The sequence below is a fragment of the Macaca fascicularis genome, chromosome 11 (genome assembly GCF_037993035.2).
Source record: "Macaca fascicularis isolate 582-1 chromosome 11, T2T-MFA8v1.1".
NCBI lineage: Eukaryota > Metazoa > Chordata > Mammalia > Primates > Cercopithecidae > Macaca > Macaca fascicularis.
The window spans coordinates 66,660,561-66,683,178 of NC_088385.1; the positions used below are offsets into that span (position 1 = coordinate 66,660,561).

General features: G+C 37.7%; 1 protein-coding gene across 1 annotated transcript; it reads left to right on the forward strand.

Moving 5' to 3' along the window:
- Positions 1–1,924: 1,924 nt before the first annotated feature.
- Positions 1,925–21,768, forward strand: LOC141408101 (polyadenylate-binding protein 4). The gene is made up of 2 exons (XM_074007698.1): positions 1,925–2,029; positions 21,123–21,768. The coding sequence occupies exons 1-2, from the start codon at positions 1,925–1,927 to the stop codon at positions 21,597–21,599; spliced, it is 582 nt and encodes a 193-aa protein (XP_073863799.1). The 3' UTR covers positions 21,600–21,768.
- Positions 21,769–22,618: the final 850 nt, after the last annotated feature.

Below are 22,618 nucleotides of genomic sequence, written 5' to 3' on the forward strand. Positions count from 1 at the left end.
TTCCCACCAGCTTTAAATGAGGCTTTGTGTTACATCCTCTCCAGTATTTGGTACCATCAGTGCTCTGGATTTTGGCCATTCTAATATGTGTGTAGTATCTCATTGCTATTTACTTCCCTGCTGACATATGATATAGAACATCTTTTCATATGAGAATTTTCCATCTGTGTATATTCTTGGGTGAAGTGTTAGTCTAGAGTTTTGGTCAATTTATAAACTGGGTTGTTAGTTTTCTTATTGTTTTAAAATTTCTTTGTATATTTTGGATAACAATCTTTTATCAGATATGTCCTTTGCAAATATTTTCTTCCAGTGTGTGGCTTTTCTTCTTATTCTCCTGACAGTGTTTTTTGTGAGGCAGAATATTTTAATTCTAATGAAGTCCAGTTTGTCACTTCTTTCTTTCTTGGATCGTGCCTTTGGGATGGCATCTAAAAAGGCATTGCCAAACCCTTAATCATCTAGATTTTCTCTTATCTTCCAGGGGTTTTAAATGTTTTTGTTTTTTACTTTTAGATCTATGATCCAATTTCAGTTACATTTTGTGAAAGATTTAAGGTCTGTGTCTAGTTTCATTTTGTTATTGTTGTTTTGTTTTTGCAATGTGGGTGTTCAGTTGTTTCAGCACCATTTGTTGAAAAGAATTTTCTCCGTAGTATTCCATTGCCTCCCTTGCTCCCATTGTCAAAGATCAGTTGATGGTATTTATGTAGGTCTATTTCTGTACTCTCTATTCTGTTTCCTTGATCTCTTTGTCCATCCTTTTGCCAATACCACACTGTTCGGTTTACAGTGGCTTTATAGTGAGTCTTGATGTCAGGTAGTGTTAGTCCTTCAACTTTATTCTTCTCCAATACTGTGTTGGCTATTCTGGGCTTTGCCTCTTCATTTAAACTTTAGAAAGTTTATTTATATCCACAAAATGACTGTCTAGGATTTTGCATTGAGTTACAACATTCTCCTTTAGTTCCACGGAGTTCATTATTACCCACCTTCTGAAGCCTACTTCTGTCAAGTCAACCATCTCAGCCTCAGCCCAGTTTTGTGCCTTTGCTGGAGAGGTGTTACAGTCATTTGAGGGAGAGAAGGCATTCTAGCTTTTTGAGTTTTCAGTGTTTTTACATCGATTCTTTCTCATCTTTGTGGGCTTATCTACGTTGTATCTTTGTGATTACTGACCTTTGGGGTTTTTGTGGGATCTTTTTGTTGATGTTGTTGTTGTTTTCTGTTTGTTCGGTTTTTTTGTTTTTGTTTTTGTTTTTGTTTTTAAAACAGGCAGGCCACTCTACCTTAGAGCTACTTCAATTTGCTGGGGGTTCGCTCCAGACTTCAGTCGACTTGGTTTCTCCCATACCTGGAGGTATCTCCAGCAAAGGATGTGAGACAGCAAAGATGGCAGTCAGCTTCTTCCTCTGGAAACTTGGTCCCAGGTAAGTAGTGACCCATTGCCAGCCTGCCCTACCTGTAGGAAGTGGTCTCACACTGGGTGGTCTCACACCGTCAGGAGTAATGGAACCAGGGACCCAACCAAAGAAGCAGTCTGGCTGTTTTTTGGTAGAGCAGGTGTGTTGTGTTAGGGGTGGGAGGGTCCCTTCCTCATCTAGGCCACCTCTATTCTCCAAACCTGGCAGGCTGGAGTGACTGAGTCAACTGAACCGCAGAGATGACAGCCACCCCTCTCCCCAGGAGCTCCGTCTCAGGGAGAGATCGCTTTGTCAGTAGAACCCTTGCTGGAGTGGCCAAAGCCACACAGGGAGGTCTCACCCAGTGAGGAGGGATGAATCAGGGTCTCACTTAAAGAGACAGTCTGGTCACAATCTGGCAAGGCAGCTGTGCTGCATTGTGGGGGATCTGTTTTCATCTGAACCATCTGTATTCTCCATGATTGGCAGAATGGAGTGGCTGAGTCTACCAAACCACAGAGATGGTGGCCACCCCTCCTCCAGGGAACTTGGACCTGTCTCAGGCAGACTCCAACCCACTGCCATTGGCTGGCTGGAATCCAAGCCAGTGGGTCTTAACTTGTGAGGTACCATAGAAGTGGGGCCCACAGAACAAAGTTACCTGGCTCCCTGGATTCAGCCCTCTTCCTGGGGATATGTACAGATGGATTTCCCACTTTGCCAAGGATCGCAGGGCTGGACTATGTAAAACTATTGGGTCTCTGTGAGTGTGTGAGCAGCTGCTCTGCTGAGACTTCACACAACTCTGTGTATCAGACCCAAGACCCTGGTGGTGTGGATTCACTAGGGGATCTCCTGTTTTGTGGGTTGCAAAGATCTGTGGGAGAAGCTTGGTTTCCCAGCAGGCTCACACAATCACTCACCGCTTCCCTTGGCTGGGGGTGGGGGTTCCTTTGGTCCTGCCCACTTTTCTTAGTTCTCTGTGGATTGAGATGTTCTTCCAGTCAGTCCCAATGTAAGAACCTGGATATCTCATTTGAAGGTGCTGAATTCATTCGCTCCTTTACATTCCTCTCCATGCATGCCACAGACCATCGTTGTGTCTAATCAGCCATCATGGATCCACCCCCTTGGCTGGGATTTTGAGTGGGATTACACTGAATCTGTAGATCAACTTGGAAATAACTGATATCTTGATAATATTGTCTTCCTATCAATGAGCATGGAATATATCTCCATTTATTTAGTTATTCTTTGGTTGCTTTTATCAGATGTTTGTAGTTTTCCTTACATAGATCTTGTATGTGATTTGTTAGATTTATGCCTAAGTATTTAATTTGGGAGATTCTAATATAAATGGTACTGTGTGTTTAATATCAAATGTCACTTGTTCATTGCTGGCATATAGGAAAGTGATGAACTTTTTATTTTGCCCTTATTTTCTACAACCTTGCTATAATTGATTATTAGTTCCAGGAGTTTTTTGTCAGTTAGTTCAGATTTTCTACATAAATGACTATGCCATGTGTGAACAAAGACAGTACTGGGTCTTATACTTTCTGTTTGGGGACATTATTAATTACTGATTGTATTCATTTAATCGGTACAGGCCTATTCATATTGTCTATTTGTTCTCATGTGAGTTTTGGCAGATGTCTTTCAGAGAATTGGCCCATTTCATCTAGGTTATTAAATTTGTGAGCGTAGAGATGTTCATAGTGTTGCTTTATTATCCATTCAATGTCCATAGGAACTATAGTGATGTCTTCCCTTTCATTCTAACATTGGCAATATTTGTTTTCTCTCTCTCTATTTTTCTTACATAGCCTGACCAGAGACCTAACAATTTTATTGATCTTTTTAATGAGCCAGCTTCTGGTTTTATTAATTTTCTTCATTAATTTCCTGTTTGCATATTCATTGATTTCTGCTCTTTTATTATTTTTTCTTTCACTTACTTGGATTTAATTTTCTCTTTTTTTTCCTGTTTTCTAAGGATGGAATATTAGATGGTTTATTTCACATCTTTTTTCTTTTCTAATGTATAAATTTGGGTATGAATTTCCCTCTAAGCACTGCTTTAGCTATATCCCACAAATTTTGATTTTTTTTTTTTTATTTTAGTATAGTTCAAAATATTTCAAAATTTTTCTTAAGGTTTCTTCTTCCATCTGTGTTTTATTTAGAAGTGTGTGGTTTAATACCCAAATATTTAGGGATTTTCCAGCTATCTTTCTAGTTCAATTCCATTGTGGCCTGAGAGCAGACAATGATTTCTATTCTTTGACATTTGTTAAGATATGTTTTATAACCCAGAATGTGGTCTGTCTTGGTAAAGGTTCCATGTGACTTCGAGAAGAATGCATATTCTGTTATTGTTGATTGAAGCAGTCTATAGATGCAGATTATGTCCAGTTGATTGATAATGTTGTTCAACTATGTCCTTACTGATTTTCTGCCTGCTGGATCTGTTCATTTTTAATAGAAGTGGGTTGATGTCTCCAACTATAATGGTGGATTCATCTGTTTCTCCTTATCATTCTATCAGTTTGTGCCTTACGTATTTTGACAACCTGTTGTTAGGTGCATACATTAAAGATTGTTAGGTCTTATTAGAAAATTGATTCTTTAATCATTATGCAATGCCCTTCTTTTCACTTGACAACTTTCCTTTCTGTGAATTTTGCTCTGTCTGAAATTAGTATAGCTACCTCTGTTCTCTTGATTAGTGTTAGTATGTTATATCTTTCTCCATCTATTTACTTTTAATCTATATGCATCTGTATATTTAAAGTGGGTTTTTTTTGTAGACAATATATAGTTGGGTCTTGTTTTTTGATCCAGTGTAACAATCTCTTTTAACTGGTCCATTTAAACCATTGACTTATTACTGATATTAGTGGATTAATATCACCCAATTTCTTACTATTTTCTATTTGTTACCCTTGTTCTTTGTTCCTATGTTTGTCTTTCACTCTTTTTCTGCTTTTTGTGGTTTTAATTTAGCGTTTTATTCTATTTTCTCCTCTTTCTAAGTATAACAGTTGTTTACTTTTTTGAGTGGTTAACTTAGAACTTACAATACTGACAACTAATTCAAGTACACTTTCAAAAATACTGTGCCACTTCATGGGTCGTGTGAGTACCTTATAATGACAAAATCATCCCAATTATTCCATCCCTTGTATCATGGCTGTTGTTCATTTCACTTATACATAAGCATGCATAAGAATATATACATGCAGGAGGGCAGGGCCAAGATAACTGACTAGAAGCAGCTGTAGTCAAAGGCTCTCACTGAAAAGAATGAAAACAGCATGCAAATCCTGCACTGGTAACCAAGGTATCCAGGTTCTATCATCAGGACTGACGAGGTGGTTGATGTGACCCACAGAAGGAAAAGAAAAGCAGGGTGGTATGTCAGTCCACCTGAGAGCCACAAAGGGCAAGGGGAGCCCCCACTCTTAACCAAGGGAGGTGGTGAGTGATTGTGCTACCCAGACTTGGAAACCATGCTTTTTCCACAAATCTGTGCAACCCATGGATTAGGAGATCCCACTTGTGAGCCTACACTACCAGTACCTTGGGTCCCAACCATAGAGCTGGTCAGATTCTCAGCAGCCACTCAGCTGAGAGTCTGCCTAAGACTACCAAGTTCCCAGGGGGAGGGGCAGCCATCATCACTGTGGTTGCCTGCTGCCTGAGTCATCTGAGCTCCCTGAGAGAGGGTGGCAGCCATCACTGCAGCTACCTGCTGCCTAAGAAAACTGAGCTCCCCAGGGGAGAGATGGCAGCCATCACTGTCACTGCCAGCTGCCTAAAATGCTGAACTCCTGGTGGAGAATGGCAGCATCCATTACTACAGCTCCAGGTCATCATTGTTCCCCGCTGGTGCTGGGAAAAGGGGATGGCTTGCACCCAAGAGGTATTCACCACCAACTGTGGCAGCTGGTGTCCAGACTGCCTCTTTAGGCCAGACCCTGACCCATCCCTCCTCAGTGGGCAGGGCCTCCCTGCAGGAACTTCAGCAACACCAACCAGGGACTTAGGAACAGAACTCTGATCTCCCAGGGCCTGAGCCCCTAGGGGAAAAGGTGGGTTGATCTCCCAGACTTAGTCTTTCCTGTTGCTAGCTTTGAGGAATTCGAGCAGCCCAGACACTAGTTTTCTCCTCAGCACAGTACACCCCTTCCACCAAGGGACAGCCAGAGTGCTTCGTTAAGCAGGTCCCAGCCCCCTGCTCCCTGAGTTGTTGAGTCCCCCCCCCACCACCAAACAGGGGTCACCAGACAACTTATACAGGAGTGTTCCTACTGGCATCAGGTCAGTGCCCCTCAAGGACAGAGATCACAGAGGAAGGAGCAAGCACCCAACTTTGCTGTTCTCCAGCCTCCTTGGGTGATATCTCTAGGTGCAGGGGGAACCCAGGTGAAGAGGGCCTGAAGTGAACCCCCAGCAAACTGCAACAGCCCTACAGAAGAGGGGCCTAACTGGAAAAACAAACAAACAACAACAACAACAACAAAAAAACCAGAAAGCAACAATATAGCATCAACAAAAAAAGTCCCAACAAAAACCCCATCCAAATGTCAGCAGTCTCAAAGATCAAAACTACACAAACTCACGAAGATAAGAAGCAACAAAAAAAATGGTGGAAACTCAAAAGACCAGAATGTCTCTTCTCTAAATGATTGCAGCACCTCTCCAGCAAGGACAAAGAACTGGGCAGAGGCTGAGATGGATGAATTAATAGAAATAGGCTTCAAAAGGTGGATAATAACAAACTTCACTGAGGTAAAGATGTTCTAACCCAATGAAAAGAAGCTAAAAACCATGATAAAAGGTTACAGAAGCTGCTAACTACAACAACCAGTTTAGTGAGGAACATAAATGACCTGACCGAGCTGAAAAACATAGCACAAGAGCTTTGTGATGCAAACACAAGTATCAATAGCCAAAAAATCAAGCTGAAGACAGAATATCAGAGCTTGAAGACTATCTTGCTGAAATAAGGCAAGCAGACAAGATTAGAAAAAAAAGAAATAAAAAGGGATGAACGAAACCTCCAAGAACTATGGGGCTATGAGAAAAGACCAAAGCTATGACTAATTGGAGTACCTGAAAGAGATGGGAGAATGGAACCAAGATGGAAAACAACTTCAGGATATCATCCTGGAGAACTTCTCCAACCTGTCAATATAGGGCAACATTCAAATTCAGAAAACCCAGAGTACCCCAGTAAGATCCTGCACAAGAAGATAAATCCCAAGACATATAATCATCAGATTCTTCAAGGTCAAAGTGAAGGAAAAAATGTTAAAGGCAGCCAGAGAAAAAGGCCAGGCCGCCTACAAAGGGAAGCCCATCAGACTAACATTGAATCTCTCAGCAGAAACTCTACAAAGCAAAAGAAAGTGGGGGCCAATATTCAACATTTTTAAAGAGAAGAATTTCTAACTCAAAATTTCATATCTGGTCAAACTAATCTTTGTAAGTGAAGGAGAAATAAAATCTTTTTCAGACAAGTAAAAGCTGAGGGATTTCATCACCACCAGGCCTGCCTTGCAAGAGCTCCTGAAGGAAGCATTAAATATAGGGGAAAAAAACAAAAACAAAAAAACTGGTTCCAGCCATTGCAAAAACACATAGAGACCAATGGCATTATGAAGAAACTGCATCAACTAATCTGCAAAATAACTCACTAGCATTATGATGACAGAATCAAATTCACCCATAACAATATTAACCTTAAATGTGAATAGGCTAAATGCCCCAATTAAAAGACACAGACTGGCAAATTGGATAAAGTGTCAAAACCCATTGGTGTGCTGTATTCAAGAGACCCATCTCCTGTTCAAAGATACACATAGGCTCAAAATAAAGGGATGGAGGAAAATTTACCAAGCAAATGGAAAGCAGGTAAAAGCAGGGGTTGCAATCCTAGTTTCTGACAAAACAGACTTTAAGCCAACAAACGTCAAAAAAGACAAAGAAAGGCAATATATAATGGTAAAGGGATCAATTCAATAAGAACAGCTAACAATTCTAAATATATATGCACCCAATACAGGAGCACTCAGATTCATAAAGCAAGTTCTTAGGGACCTACAAAGAGACTTAGATGCCCACACAATAATAGTGAAATACTTTAACACCCCACTGTGAATATTAGACAGATCATTGTGACAGAAAATTAACAAGAATATTCAGGACTTGAACTCAGCTTTGGATCAAGTGGACCTGATAGATATTTAGAGAATTCTGCACCTCAAAACAACAGCATATACATTCTTCTCAGTGCAACATGGCACTTACTCTAAAATTGATTACATGAGTGGAGGCAAAACACTCCTCAGCAAATGCAAAAGCACTTAAATCATAACAATCAGTCTCTCAGATCATAGTGCAATAAAACTGGAACTCAAGATTAAGAAACCCACTCAAAACTACATGGAAATTGAACAACCTGCTCTGGAATGACTCCTGGGCAAATATTGAAATTAAGACAGAAATCAACAAGTTCTTTGAAACCAAGGAGAAAAAAGAGACAACATATCAGAATCTCTGGGTTCCAGCTAAAGCAGTGTTAACAGAGAAATTTATAGCACTAAATTCCTACATCAGAAAGCTAGAAGATCTCAAATCAACACTTTAACATTACACCTAAAAGAACTAGAGAAACAAGAGCAAAGAAATCCAAAAGCTAGCAGAAGACAATAATTATGATCAGAGCTGAACTAAACGAGATAGAGACACACATAAAAAATAAAAATAAAAAAATCAATGAATCTAGGAGCTTTTTTTTCTCAAATATTAATAAGACAGACTGCTAGCTAGGTTAATAGAGAAGAAAATAAAGAAGAATCAAATAGACGCAATAAAAAATGATAAAGGGAATACCACAACTGACCCCACAGAAATACAAACAACCATCAGAAAATACTATAAACATCTCTATGCAGGTAAACTAGAAAATCTAGAAGATATGGATAAATTCCTAGACACATACACCCTCCCATGATAAAACCAAGAAGTTGAATCCATGAATAGATCAATAACAAGTTCTGAAATTGAAGCAGTAATAAATAGCCTACCAACCAAGAAAAGTCCAAGACCAGATGGATTCTACCAGAGGTACAAAGAAGAGCTGGTACCATTTCTTCCGAAACCATTCCAAACAATTGAAAAGGAGGAACTTATCTCTAACTAAATCTTATGAGGTCAGCATCATCATGATACCAAAACCTAGCAGAGATACAACAAAAAACTTCAGGTCAATATCCCTGATGAACATCGATGCAAAAATCCTTAATAAAATACTGGGAAACTGACTGGGTACAGTGGCTCATGCCTGTAATCCCCACACTTTGGGAGGCCGAGGCAGGCAGATCACGAGGTCAGGAAATCAAGACCATCCTGGCTAACACAGTGAAACCCCATCTCTACTAAAAATACAAAAAATTAGCCAGGCGTGGTGGCGGGTGCGTGTAGTCCCAGCTACTAGGGAGGCCGAGGCAGGAGAATGGCTTGAACCCGGAAGGTGGAGCTTACAGTGAGCCGAGATCACGCCACTGCACTCCAGCCTGGGCAACAGAGCAAGACTCCATCTCAAAAACAAAAAACAAACAAAAAATACTGGCAAACCAAATCAGCAGCATATCAAAAAGCTTACCCACACAATAAAGTTGGCTTCATCCTTGGGATGCAAGGCTGGCTCAACATACACAAATTAATAAACATGTTTCATCATATAGAGCTAAAGTCAAAAACCACATTATTATCTCAATAGATGTAGAAAAAGCCTTTGATTAAATTCAACATCCCTTCATGTTAAAACTCTCAATAAACTAGGTATTGATGGAACATATTTCAAAATAATAAGAGCTATTTATGACAGACCCACAGTCAATATCATACTGAATGGGCAAAACCTGGAATCATTCCCTTTGAAACCCAGCATAAGACAAGGATGCCCTCTCTCCCCACTCCTATTCAACGTAGTATTGAAATTCTGGCCAGGGCAATTAGGCAAGATAAATAAATAAAGGGCATTCAAATAGAAAGATAAAAAGTCAAATTGCCTCTGTATGCAGATGACATGAACCTATACCAAAAAATCCCATCGTCTCAGCCCCACAACTCCTTAAGCTGATGGGCAACTTCAGCAAAGTCTCAGGATACAAAATCAATGTGCAAAAATCACAAGCATTCCTATACACCAACAATAGATGAGTAGAGAGCCAAGTCATGAATGAACTCTCATTCACAATTTCTGCAAAGAGAATAAAATACCTAGGAATACAGCTAACAAGCAATGTAACCTCTTGAAGGAGAACTACAAACCACTGCTCAAGGAAATAATAGAAATCACAAACAAATGGAAAAACATTCCATGTTCCTGGTTAGGAAAAATCAACATCATAAAAATGGCCATATTGCCCAGAGTAATTTATAGATTCAATGCAATTCCTATTAAACTACCCTTGGCATTCTTCACAGAACTAGAAAAAACTGCTTTAAATTTTCTAAGGAGTCAAAAAAGAGCCTGTATATCCAAGACAATCCTAAGCAAAAAAAAAAAAAAAAAAAAAAAAAAAATCTGGAGGCCTCACACTATCTGACTTAAACTATGCTACAAGACTACAGTAACCAAACCAGAATGGTACTGGTACCAAAACAGACACATAGACAAATGGAACAGAATAGAGATCTCAGAAAGAAGATCATACATCTACAACTATCTGATCTTCAACAAACTTGACAAAAAACAAGAAGTAGAAAAATGATTCCCTATTTAATAAATGGTGCTGGGAAAACTGGCTAGCCATATACAGAAAATTGAAACTGGACCCCTTCCTTATACCTTTTAAAAAATTAACTCAAGATGGATTAAAGACTTAAATGTAAAACCCAAATCTATAAAAACCCTTGAAGAAAAATCTAGGCAATACCATTCAGGACATAGGTACAGAAAAAGTTTAACGACAAAAATATCAAAAGCAATGGTAACAAAAGGAAAAATTGACAAATGGTATCTTATTAAACTAAAGAGCTTCTGTATAGCAAAATAAACTGTCATCAGAGTGAACGGGCAACCTATGGAAATTTTGCAATCTATCCATCTGACAAAAGTCTAAAATCCAGAATCCACAAGGAGCTTAAACAAATTTACAAGAAAAAAAAACCATTAAAACGTGGGCAAAGGACATTAACAGACAGTTCTCAAAAGAAGAGATTTATGTGGCCAACAAACATATATTAAACCTCAGCATCACTGATCATTAGAGAAATGCAAATCCAAGCCTCAATGAGATACCATCTCATACCATTCAAAATAATGATTATTAAAGGGTCAAGAAATAACAAATGCTGACAAGGCTGTGGAAAAATAGAAATGCTTTTACACTGGTGGTGGGAATGTAAATTAGTTCAACATTGTGGAAGACAGCTTGATGATTACTGGGTATATACTCCCATTACTGGGTATATAGTCAATGAATAGAAATTATTCTATCATAAAGATACATGCACACGTATGTTTATTTCAGCACTATTCACAATAGCAAAGACATGGAATCAACCCAAATGCCCATCAATGATAGACTGGATAAAGAAAACTTGGTACACCATGGAATACTTTGTAGACATAAAAAGGAACGAGATTATGTTCTTTATAGGGGCATGGCTGTAACTAGAAGCCATTGTCTTCAATAAGCTAACACAGGAACAGAAAAACCAAACACTGCATGTTCTCATTCATATGTGGGATCTAAACAGTGAGAACACATGAACACAGGTAGGGGAGCAACACACACTGGGGGCTGTTGGGTGGGTAGTGGGAGGGAGAGCAGAAGGATAAGCAGCTGATGCTTGTGGGGCTTAATACCTAGGTGATGGACTGATGGGTGTAGCAAACCACATGGCACACGTTTACCTATGTAACAAACCTGCACATCCTGCACATGTATTCCAAAACTTAAAATAAAATTAAAAGAAAAAGATATATCTCTCTATATATACATGCATACATAATCAAATACATTGTTGCTATTATTATTTTGAACAAACTGTTACCTTTTAGGCAAATTAAGAATAAGAAAACTAAAAGTTTTTACATTTACCTTCACCTATTTCTTCTCAGATGTTCTTCCTTTCCTTCCTGTAGATCCAAATGTCTGATCTACATAATTTTTCTTCTCTTTAAAGAACTTCTTTTACTATTTCTTACAAGGGAGTTCTACTGGTAACAACTACCCTCAATTTTTGTTTTTCTGAGAAACTCTATGTTTCTTCTTCACTTTTGAAAGTTAATTTCATAGGATATAGAATCATAAATCAGTCAGTTTTTTTCTCTCAACACATTAAATATTTCACTGTGTTGTCTTCTTGGTTACATGGTTTCTGAGACATTAGATTCAATTATTAGCTTTGCTTTTCTAATAAGTATGGTGTTTTCCCCCTCTGGCTTCTTTCAGAATTTTTTAAAAAGTCTTTAATTTTCTGTACTTTGAAAATTATATGCCTAGATATAGCTTTTCTGATATTTCTCCTGCTTGGTGTCCTTTGAAATTCCTCCATCTGTGGTTTGATGTCTGACATCAAATAGGATAAATTTTTAGTGATTATTGTTTCAAATATTACTTCTGTTCCTTTCTCCCTTCTCCTCCTGGTATTCCCATTATGCATATGTTATACCTTTTATAGTTGTCCCACAGTTCATTGATATTCTGGGGTATTCTCAGTCTCTGTCTCTGTCTCTCTCTCTCTCCTCTCTCTCAGGGAGCTTTGCTTTTTAGTTTTTAAAGTTTCTATTGAGATATCCTCAAGCTCAGAGAAGCTATTCTCCGTCATTTCTCACCTACTAAGAAGCCTGCCAAAGGCATTCTTCATTTCTGTTACAGTGTTCTTGATCTCTAACATTTCTTTTTTATTCTTTCTTAGAATTTTCATCACCCTGCTTACATTGCCACCTAAGTTCTTGCAGATTGTTACTTTATCTGTTAAATCCCATTACATATTAATCACAGTTGCTTTAAATTTGTAGTCCTATAATTCCAACATCCTTGCCTTATTTGAGTCTGACTCTGATGCTTGCTGTTTCTTTAAAATGTGCCTTTTGTTTTGTTTCTTACCTTTTATTATGTGTTATAATCTTTTCCTGATATCCAGACATGAATAACTGGGTAAAATAAATGGATGTAAATAGGCCTTTAGTAATGTGGTGGTAAGGTGTGGGGGAGGGGAGCATTCTATAGTCTTCTTCTTATGTTTCAGTCTTTAGTGAGCCTTTGTGTCTGGACGGTGAACTTCACCAGCTTCTCAATTTCCTTTCCTCCCCTTCTGTGGGACAGGATGGCTAGAGCTGGATGGAGCTGGTTATTTCTCTTAGCTAGGGTCACTTAGACTTGGATACAACTCCAGAAGGTTAGGCTTTGATTAACTAGTTTCTTCTTGTTAAGAACTGAATGCTCTGAGGTATTTCTTAATGGTTCATTTTCCCCTCACCCTGCCAGAAGCATAAGGTGTTAGTCTGATATTCACTGTGAAGACCTGGCAGAGCTCTGTGAGGTAAGTCTTATAAAAGCGTGTGGTAGCCTCTGATGGCTGGGTCCCCCTAGAGTACTTATCTCTCAGATTTTTCCTCATTGAGCCTCTAGCAATTCAAGTACAATTCAGGTTTGCTACCTGGGCAGTGGTGTTACAGGACAGGGGTTCTGATCCAGACCTTAAGAAAGGGTTTTCGAATCTCACACAAGAATTTAGGTTGAGTTCACAGTGCAAAGTGAAAGCAAGTTTAAAGAAAGTAAAGGAATAAATGAATGGCTATTTCGTAGACACAGCAGCCCCGAGGGCTGCTGGTTGCCCATGTTTATGGTTATTTCTTGATGATATACTAAACAAGAGGTGGATTACTTGTGCCTCCCATTTCTCGACCATATAGGGTAACTTCATGACATGGCCAAGGCATTTGTAAACTGTCATGGAGCTGGGGGGAGTGCAGCAGTGAGGACGACCGGAGGTGACTCTTATGGCTATTTTGCTTTGGGTGGGTTTTGGCTGGCTTCTCCACTGAAAACTGTTTTATTAGCAAGGTCATTATGACCTGTATTTTGTGCTGACCTTCTATCTTATTCTGTGAATTAGAATGCCTTAACTGTCTGGGAGTGCAGCCCAGTAGGTTTCAACCTTATTTTCCCCAGCTCCTGTTTAAGAAGGAGTTGCTCTGGTTTACATGCCTTTGACAGTGGTTCCTGCAGAAGTTATTACTCATGGTTTCTGCTTCCATAAATTGTGATTATCTGTATTTACCTGTTGGTGTCTCCATTTGAGCAAGAGGGTAGCAGCTTGCGCCCTGATCTTCACTCTTATAGAGCTAAGAAGAGTTGCTGATTTTTGGTTTGTTCAGTGTTTTACTTGTGGTTAGAACAGAGAAGTGACTTCCAAGTTTTTAGATGCTGGGCTAGAAACTAATCTCACCCCATCCTTTCTAAAAAATTGCTGCTAAATTATATCTCATCTTCTAATCATTATTTTAAATGCAAGTATAGTGTTCAATATTTTCGTTTTTGTCCTGAACTTTTATCACACAGTTTATTTCAAGATAGTGATTAAAACTACATTTTTTGAATAATAAGAAAAGGAAATGGTTCTGAAATTTATCAACCTGAAAATTGTTGGTCATCATAATGGGAAGACTTATGTGCTTGCATTTAAAGTACATATTAATGGGGCATTGATAATTAATCTGTACCAGTCTCACCTATTAACCAAACTATCTTGATGCAGTTCTATTTTGGGTGATATTAATTTTGTAACATTCCGTTAACAGATACAGAACATTTTACAATGTGGAAATTAGAGAAACTTTTGTGGAAAAATGATATATATACAACAAAGAGAGCTTGAGACATATTTAGTAATGGATTTACATTTGATTTGATACAAATTAATAGAGTTATCTTAAAAATTGGATGGAAAATTAAATGTGAAACACTTAAAACTCTATTTCACTTGTAATAAGCAATATATATTAGCCTTTATTATCTATTATAAGATCCTACCTCTCAAATATAATTTTACCTCATGAAGCCATTAACCCATGTCAATAAATTAAAATTACATATGAAGTTCCCTAACAGTTCCATTTTTACTTTAATATAACTCATCGCTATCAAATAAAGGATTTCACAAGGAATGTAGTATTGCAGATAAGTAAGTTATGTATTATAGTACTCTTAATTAACACAAACTAATCAACATATTTGAACCACTAACTTACTACTGCAGTAATTAGGAATGCATTTAGAAATACAAAACCAAATTGCAGTGGCCTATGCAAATAAGTTTTATCCCCCTCATGTAACAAGAAATCCAGAAATAGCTGCCTAAGAGCTGTTTCAAGTCTGAGTGATGTCATCAGAGACCAAGAGTCTTTCTGACTTTCTGCTTGGTAAGTCTTAGTACTGACAAATGGTTTTCACTGTATTTATCACCTCATGACTGCTGCACCTTTCACCATCACTCCCACCAATCATTCCAGGTAGGATGATTGGGAAAGTGCAAGTGATGCAGTGCAGAGGGAAAAGGGCTGTGCCAATTGAATGTGACCCTTCAATCATTAAATAAGGGGCTTTCTCTGAAGTCTATTTTGGGGAGCATCCCACTGCCATCTCACTAGCCAGAACTGACTGGGTGACAATGTGACCACTCCTAAACAGTCCAGTGGTGATTCTTCCCTGAAGTTTCCGTAGACTCTGTCTCCCCTGAGCTCAAGGGCCTTTCATCTATTTCTAACAGGTTAGTAACAATAACAGAAGGTCAGACAGGCTGGGTGCGATGGCTCATGCCTGTAATCCCAACACTTTGGTAGGCCAAGGTGGGCAGATCACCTGAGGTCCGGAGTTCGAGACCAGGATGGCCAACATGGTTTAGTAGGACAGAAACCCTGTCCCTACTAAAAATACAAAAATTAGCTGGGTGTGGTTGTGGGTGCCTGTAATCCCAGTCACTTGAGAGACTGAGGCAGGAGAATCACTTGAACTCAGGAGGCAGAGGTTGCAGTGAGCCGAGATTGTGTCATTGCACTCCAGCCTGGATGACAAGAGTGAAACTCTGTCTCAAAAAAGAAAAAAAAAAAAAGAGAGAGGGAGAGAGAGAAGCTCAGATAAATATTAGGTGCCTGTCACGGTGTGGAACTTGACATAATAAGCTACATAGATTAGCTTAATATATATGAATGAATTTCACCTAATAGATAAAATTAGGTAAAAAACATTATGTAATATAGCTTTCATCCACAAGGTTATTAAGTCAAAATAGAAAATATTTTTCTCATATATTTTCTCCTAGACAGGAAGGGAGAAGGAAAGTGCATTTGTGTGTTTGTGCGTGTGTTTTTTAGGAACAGGGCCTGGTGGGCATGGGGGAGTTGTATATTGTGTTCAGAGGTTTTCTGCACACAAATTTGGACAAATTCACAAGTGGTAGTGGTAGGGTGGTATATATGACAAATGAATAAAAATATTAAAAGCACATAAACAGCTATATAAACCATAAAACATATTACTTCATGCATTTGACAAATATATTTGAATACTTATAATTGTAGAGATGTTCTAAATGCTAAGTTTATGGCAGTAAACAAAATAGTAAAACGTTTAGAACACATAATTTTCTAGTGGAGAAAACAAACAAAAAAGGTAAATCATTACATATGTAAAGGTAAATCATTACATAATAAGTGCTAAGAAAATAACAGCGCAAGGAAGGGGGATAAAGAGGTTGCAATTTTAGATAGAACAGAAAATGTAAATTCGGTGATGTTTGCATATAAAGATAAAGGAGGTGAAGAAACAAGCCATGAAGATTTCTGAAGAAGGAATATCCTGAGCAAAGAAAACAGTAAGTGCAAAAGCTCTAAGTCAGGAGTACATCTGGCATGTTCAAGAAAGGGCAAGGTGTTGTTCAGCAGGGTTCAAACAGAGAAAAAAGGGAGAAAGCAGCAGATGAGATCTTAGAGGGAATTAGGGACCAATTTTAGAAACCTGGTGATCAGATAAAGGACTTTGACTTGTACACTAAGAGAAAGTAGCATTGGTTACAATTATTTTTCATAAAGATAGAAAATAAAAACAATAAAAATGTCACAAATCAATCAACAGGGCTCTACCATCTCCATGGACATTACCACACTCCACCTGTGGTCCCTGTTCTAATTCACATAGGTCTTTATCTAATCCCCTAGTTCTTTATATCCCATAAATATTCCATATCTATTCTTTCACTCAAATTTTCCCCATGATTATTTAACTTTTGTGTTCTACCTAGATTCTTATCAAATTACCACCATCCTTCCAAATATTCAATGACGTTTTTGTTTTGTAAAATAAAAAGATCAATATCAAGAGCATGGTATAAAAATGCCTCATTAGCTATCACTACTTAGCTTTCCAGACTTATTTCTTAATAAGTCCTTTTATCATTTCTAAAATATAGACCCATGTGTCTCTTTATTTTCATAAGTCTGCCCCGCCCCCCCCCCCTTTTTTTTGCCTCATGCTATTTCATAAGCCTATAATGCTCTTTCCCATTTCTTGACCTGATAAACTCCTGCTTACCAAGGTTTGGTCAATGATTTTCAGCTATTGATTTTTGCAATAAGATTTAAGATGGAACCTTGACATTTAATTCTTCTAACACACCGAATTCCACACATTCTAATTTTTGAACAAAATTATAATAGGCTCAGAAAGATAATCTACACTTGTATTTGAAATAGGGAAAATTATGTAAACACACCAGAAACCAAAATTTCATCTTTATAATATGTAGAATAGCTATGTGCAAAATGCTTTGGGACTATTTGCTATTTGCTCCTCATCAAATGTCCCCTGATCCTCCTGCAAGCTCCTATCTTATCATCCATTAACATAGAAATCAAGCTCAAGTATTTTCATCCTCTGCTAGCAAATAATCTTCCTCTCCTTGCTAATAATCTCCCTAGGTTTTGCCCTTTGTCTAATCACTAAATTCTAAATTTACAATGCTACTCTAACCAAAGAGTTGCCTGCTATTCAGCCCCCTAGTGGATGAAACATGTAATTTGTGTGGTACGGTACACAGACCCTGAGGGGATGTGTTTACTCAGAGCACTTAATTATAAGACATAGGGAGCACTGTAAGACACAGAGAGCATTTTACTTGCTCTTGCTTAATGTATCTTTATTTTCTTCCAAAATATACTATAACTTTCTTAACAGCAAGCATCATGCTTTCATCCTTAAAAAAGAATATCAATAAAGTGCTGAGAATGCACGAGATGACTGTGCATCCATACTGATTATCTTTGAGAATTTACTGAAGTCTCAACTTAGTTTACAGTGTGGAATATTGACAGTAAAATTATATAGGATTATGCCTCACTTAACCAGTACTATGAATTAGATAAACATCTATAAAACATTAAAAAAATCAACTCCAGGCCTAGTTTATAAGTACAGTCTTCCATTTTTGACCAAAAAAATGCACCCAAGTTAGATAAGTAAAAGAAATTTCTTCCTCAGAAATCACTTGACATGCCACTTGATTCAAGGATCTCAACTTAAGTCTTTAGGACTGAGTCTTTTTCCATTGCTCAGTATCAACTTCCTCTATACAGGTTACATTCTAAGACTTCTTATAGTTTCAAAATGTTTGTCAATTGTTCCTGGCTTACATACATGATCATAGCTTCAAGTCTAGCAAAACAGTGACCATTTCGTCCTAGTGGCTCCTCACAAGCCCCAGAATTCTGCTTCAATATAGTTGGCCAAATGCTCATCATTCAACCAATCCCTGTGTCTAAGGCAGTTCAGGGCTTTGCTTGGCCAGGCTAAATCTCAAATGCAGAGATTTAGCTTGTGACAGAGACCCTCCTGAACCTTGTGGTCTGAGTTTGAATGGAGGATATTTTCCTGAAGGAAATTTGAGATTTTATGCCTGAGAGGAAGAGTTGCTAGGTTGAAAGACAAAATGGCTACTATGTATTGGAAAAAAAAAAAAAATGATGACATTAAGTTACTATGTTTCTATTGATTATAGTTCTTCATTTCCAATTTGCTTTAATTGAGATAACTTATGCCTCATAGATTCAAATTAAAAATATAATTGTCATTATCATCATATCAAGCTTCTTGACTTCTATGTGAAAGGCACTATATTAAAATTATGTTTGCTCATTACCCTAAGTTGAGATGAATGTAATCATTTCCTATTTTAAAGAATAACTAAATATAGAGCATAATTATATTCACTATCACCAAGTCAAACTTTCATACTATATTTTACTTTTCAAGTTAATTATAAGAAAATCTATTTACAGCAGTTTTTCCCATTGTCCTCTTCACATAATTTTCTTTATACATTTTGTTTACATAATTTTTGTTTTAAAATTAAAAAGCCAATCTTAAGCTTGGTGTTGTTAATTTTATATAATATTAGCTTGAAGTTCTAGCAAATGAAAATTAAATTGTAAACATGATTATATGATACTAATCATTTGAATACTATTTTAAGAAAAATATATGTCAAGTTGTATATTTACATTAGGAAATAGTGTAATCACACATATTTCTCTAAAGTTCTAACTATTATCTCACAGGTTTTTTATATAACATATTAGCTAAATAATACTTTTTTAAAAACTAGTATGAGAAAAAAGAAGTCCAAATATATCACTAATAAAGCAAAGCATAATAGATGCAGTCATCCGCACACTCACACACACAGTCATGCACCACATGATGACATTTTAGTTAATGACGGATTGCATATACGATGGTGGTCCCATAAGATTATAATGGAACTGGCCTATATAGGAGTACCACTTTTTTAAATCTTTCATGCCATATTTTTACGTACCTTTTCTATATTTAGATACACAAATACTTACCATTGTGTTATAATTGCCTGTGGTGTTCAATACAGTAACATTCTGTACAATTTTGTAGCCTAGGAACAATAGGCTATACGTATAGCCTAGATGTGTTGTAGGCTATACATATAGCCTAGATGTGTAGTAGGCTATACTCTCAAGGTATGTGTAAGAACACTCTATGATGTTCATATGGTGAGGAAGTTGCCTAATAACACATTTCTCAGAACATATTTCCATTGCTAAGTGACACATAACTGTATTATAATAACCTGGGATTCTTAGCAATTGTATTGGCCATAACAATTGCAAATGGTTGGGACTCAATTCAATCCATCTTAAGCAAATACACACACAAACACACACACACACCCACACACATACACACATATATATACACACACACACACAAGATATCAGAGTACTTCACAGAATTGAAGGAAGAATTGTAAGCCTCAGGGCATCTCTGGCACATTGAAATTGGCACTCTCAGGATACTCTGCTGTCTATCATCTCTGCTTTTCTCTGTGTGGCAGGCTTATTCTTTCTGTCTTTGTGACAGGTAAATATATTCTGGGCCTATATTCCTGAAACTCTATATCCATAGAAGAAAGAGATATTCACCATCCTCTAAACATGCATGTGTACATAATAGCTCCAACTCCAACACATACACATGTTCCAGTTAAAAAGCCAGAGGAGTGATTCTTATTGTCCCTTCTTGGATTATTATGCCTACCCCTGGACCAATACCTTGAAGCCTGTTTATAGATTATGAATCTTTCAACTTGGGTCACATGGCACCCCTGGGGTCAAGGGCCAGGTTAGGTTATCAGACAGGAGGAGGAGATCTACTGGGTGAAGATGTTAAGTACCACAATAACCAAAGAGAAAGTTTGGTTAGAATAATTTGAATGATTACTCTAATTCTTTATTTATTTTTGCTTCCCTCCGGGTCAGAGATATAAAAACATTAGGTAGGTATGTGCAAACTCTGGAGTTAACAAGGGCAATATATGGGGGGAATGAGCATGCAGAGAGGCATATTGGAATCCTCAGGAGAAAATTAATTGGAAAATGTTTTCAAAATTGTCAATCTATTCAAATATTTAGTTGAAATTTCAAATTACATTAAATGAGAGCTTAATATTTGTATGCTTAGCAAAAGTGACCATGAGTTTATAAAGATTTAGAAAATTAATGTAACAGAACTGACTTTGTTCTATTGACAAAACCCAAACCCTAAAATTGATCCCAAAGTAATGCTTGGAAATGAAATGCTAAATTTCAGCAAATAAGTAATAATTAACTTTCTACATATGTGTCATGTCATATCTAGGGAATATTTAGTAAGTCTTTAGGATATTTCTTGATGAACTCTAATTTCTAATTGAACAACTTGAGATAACATATTCAATCTCTTCTCTATTATGCTTATCACATTGTCACCTAGAGAGATAGAAAGCGCAATATTAGCAGCATTCCTGACAGATGATTCTTGAATACTATTTTTTTTTCCCAACAGAAGAGCATTCCTCACACTTCCTTGTAAAATTTCTAATTTTGCCAATTTGATTTAAGTTTTACCTATTGAAGACATGAACTAAGGAAAGAATGTTAGTGACCCAGTCTATCTCCAGAAACATTTAACAAAATGGTGTGCCTGTGATTGTGTTTATTTATGCATGAACATATATGGAGAGGGGACTCATAGCTTTTATCAGAATTTCCAAGGCATCTGTAAACTAAAATATGCTTTAAAACCATTTAAAATGGGGGAAACACAGAGTTATTGCTTATTTGAATAGAAATATGTCAGCAGCTGCCAGTCTGGAGGCCTTCCCACAGCTGTGCAGAACTTAGCTCTGCGCGCGGCTGTTGCCTCTGCTGCTCCCCGGGCTGGGGCTGTTTCCCTCTACAAACACGCCTCCAGTGTTCGCAGCCCTCATCCTGCCATACAGCCTCTGCAGGCACCCCAGCCTGAGGTCCAAGTGCGGGGACAGGAGCCACTGACTGCCTCCACGCTGGCCGCAGCACACCCCCAGGAACAGAAGCGGATGCTGAGAGAACGCTTGTTCCCGCTCATCCAAACAATGCATTCAAACCTGACGGGGAATATCACGGGAATACTGCTGGAGATCGACAACTCTGAGCTGCTGCACATGTTAGCGTTCCCCCAGTCTCTCCACTCTAAGGTGGATGAAGCGGTAGCAGTTCTACAGGCTCATCATGCCAAGAAAGAAGCTGCCCAGAAGGTGGGCGCTGTTGCTGCTGCTACCTGTTAGACAAGGAAAAATCGATTCAAAAGCCAATTAACCCCTCATGAAGTTCAGCTCAAGGTTTGAAGACTTCCTAGCTTGTCCTATGGACCTCAACACCAAGAACTACAAATTGCAAATTTAATAGGTAATTTTGTATCAAAACGTCAATTATGAAGTGCCTAGAATTTTTCAATTATACAAATATGGTCTCAGGGTTCTGCTGTGGCCCAGTGTTAACTTTTTTTTCTATTGTGGGTTTTGATTTGTCCTCCAATAAATTGGTTTATTTCGTGTACCCAAGTCTTAACATTTCTCAATAAAGAAAAAAAACTCCATAAAAAAAGAAATATGTCAGCAATTTTTACCCTTTGGTCTTAGTTCATTCCACTGAGAACCTGCTAAATACATTGAATACTAATATGAAATGAACAATACTCAGAAATACATATCTGGAGCTTGTATGAGCTGAACTCTGTTACATTCCATACATTACCTAATTTAATGCTTGACCACCTTTTGAAAAAGGTAATATCATGCCCATATTACAGTTGAGAATACTGCAGCTCAGAAGCATGAAATACAAAAAAGTAAAATACTTTCCCAGGGTCATATAACAGCAAATGACAACAACCAAAACCGGGATCTATTTCTAGTTCTCAATCCCATCATGTTGCCAGGAATGTGGTAGACACTCAATAAACATGAATTGAACTTAACATGTCGGCATGAGGAAAGCGTGATAGCAAGATAAGAATAAACATATCACCTCTCATTAAACTGTTCTTCAAGTAAATAAACTATAATATTCTTTGTATCCCATCCAGTCTCATAAATATGTTTTTCATATTTTAAATTTTAAAAATATATTTGATTATCATTTTATTTAAAGTCATCTTAATGGAAACAAGAGACACTGGAGGCTGCTTGAGTGGGGGAAGGTGAGATGGGTGTGTGGGTTGGAATGCTACCTATTGGGTACTATGCTCGCCTACCTTGGTCACGGAATCATTAATGCACCAAACCTCAACAACACTCAATTGAGC

Coding starts and splice junctions, on each gene's coding strand:
- LOC141408101 (XM_074007698.1), top strand. CDS start 1,925: ATGGTGGCCACCCCTCCTCCAGGGAACTTGGACCTGTCTCAGGCAGAC. Junction 2,030..21,122: donor AGTGGGTCTTAACTTGTGAG/GTACCATAGAAG, acceptor TTATTTGAATAG/AAATATGTCAGCAGCTGCCA.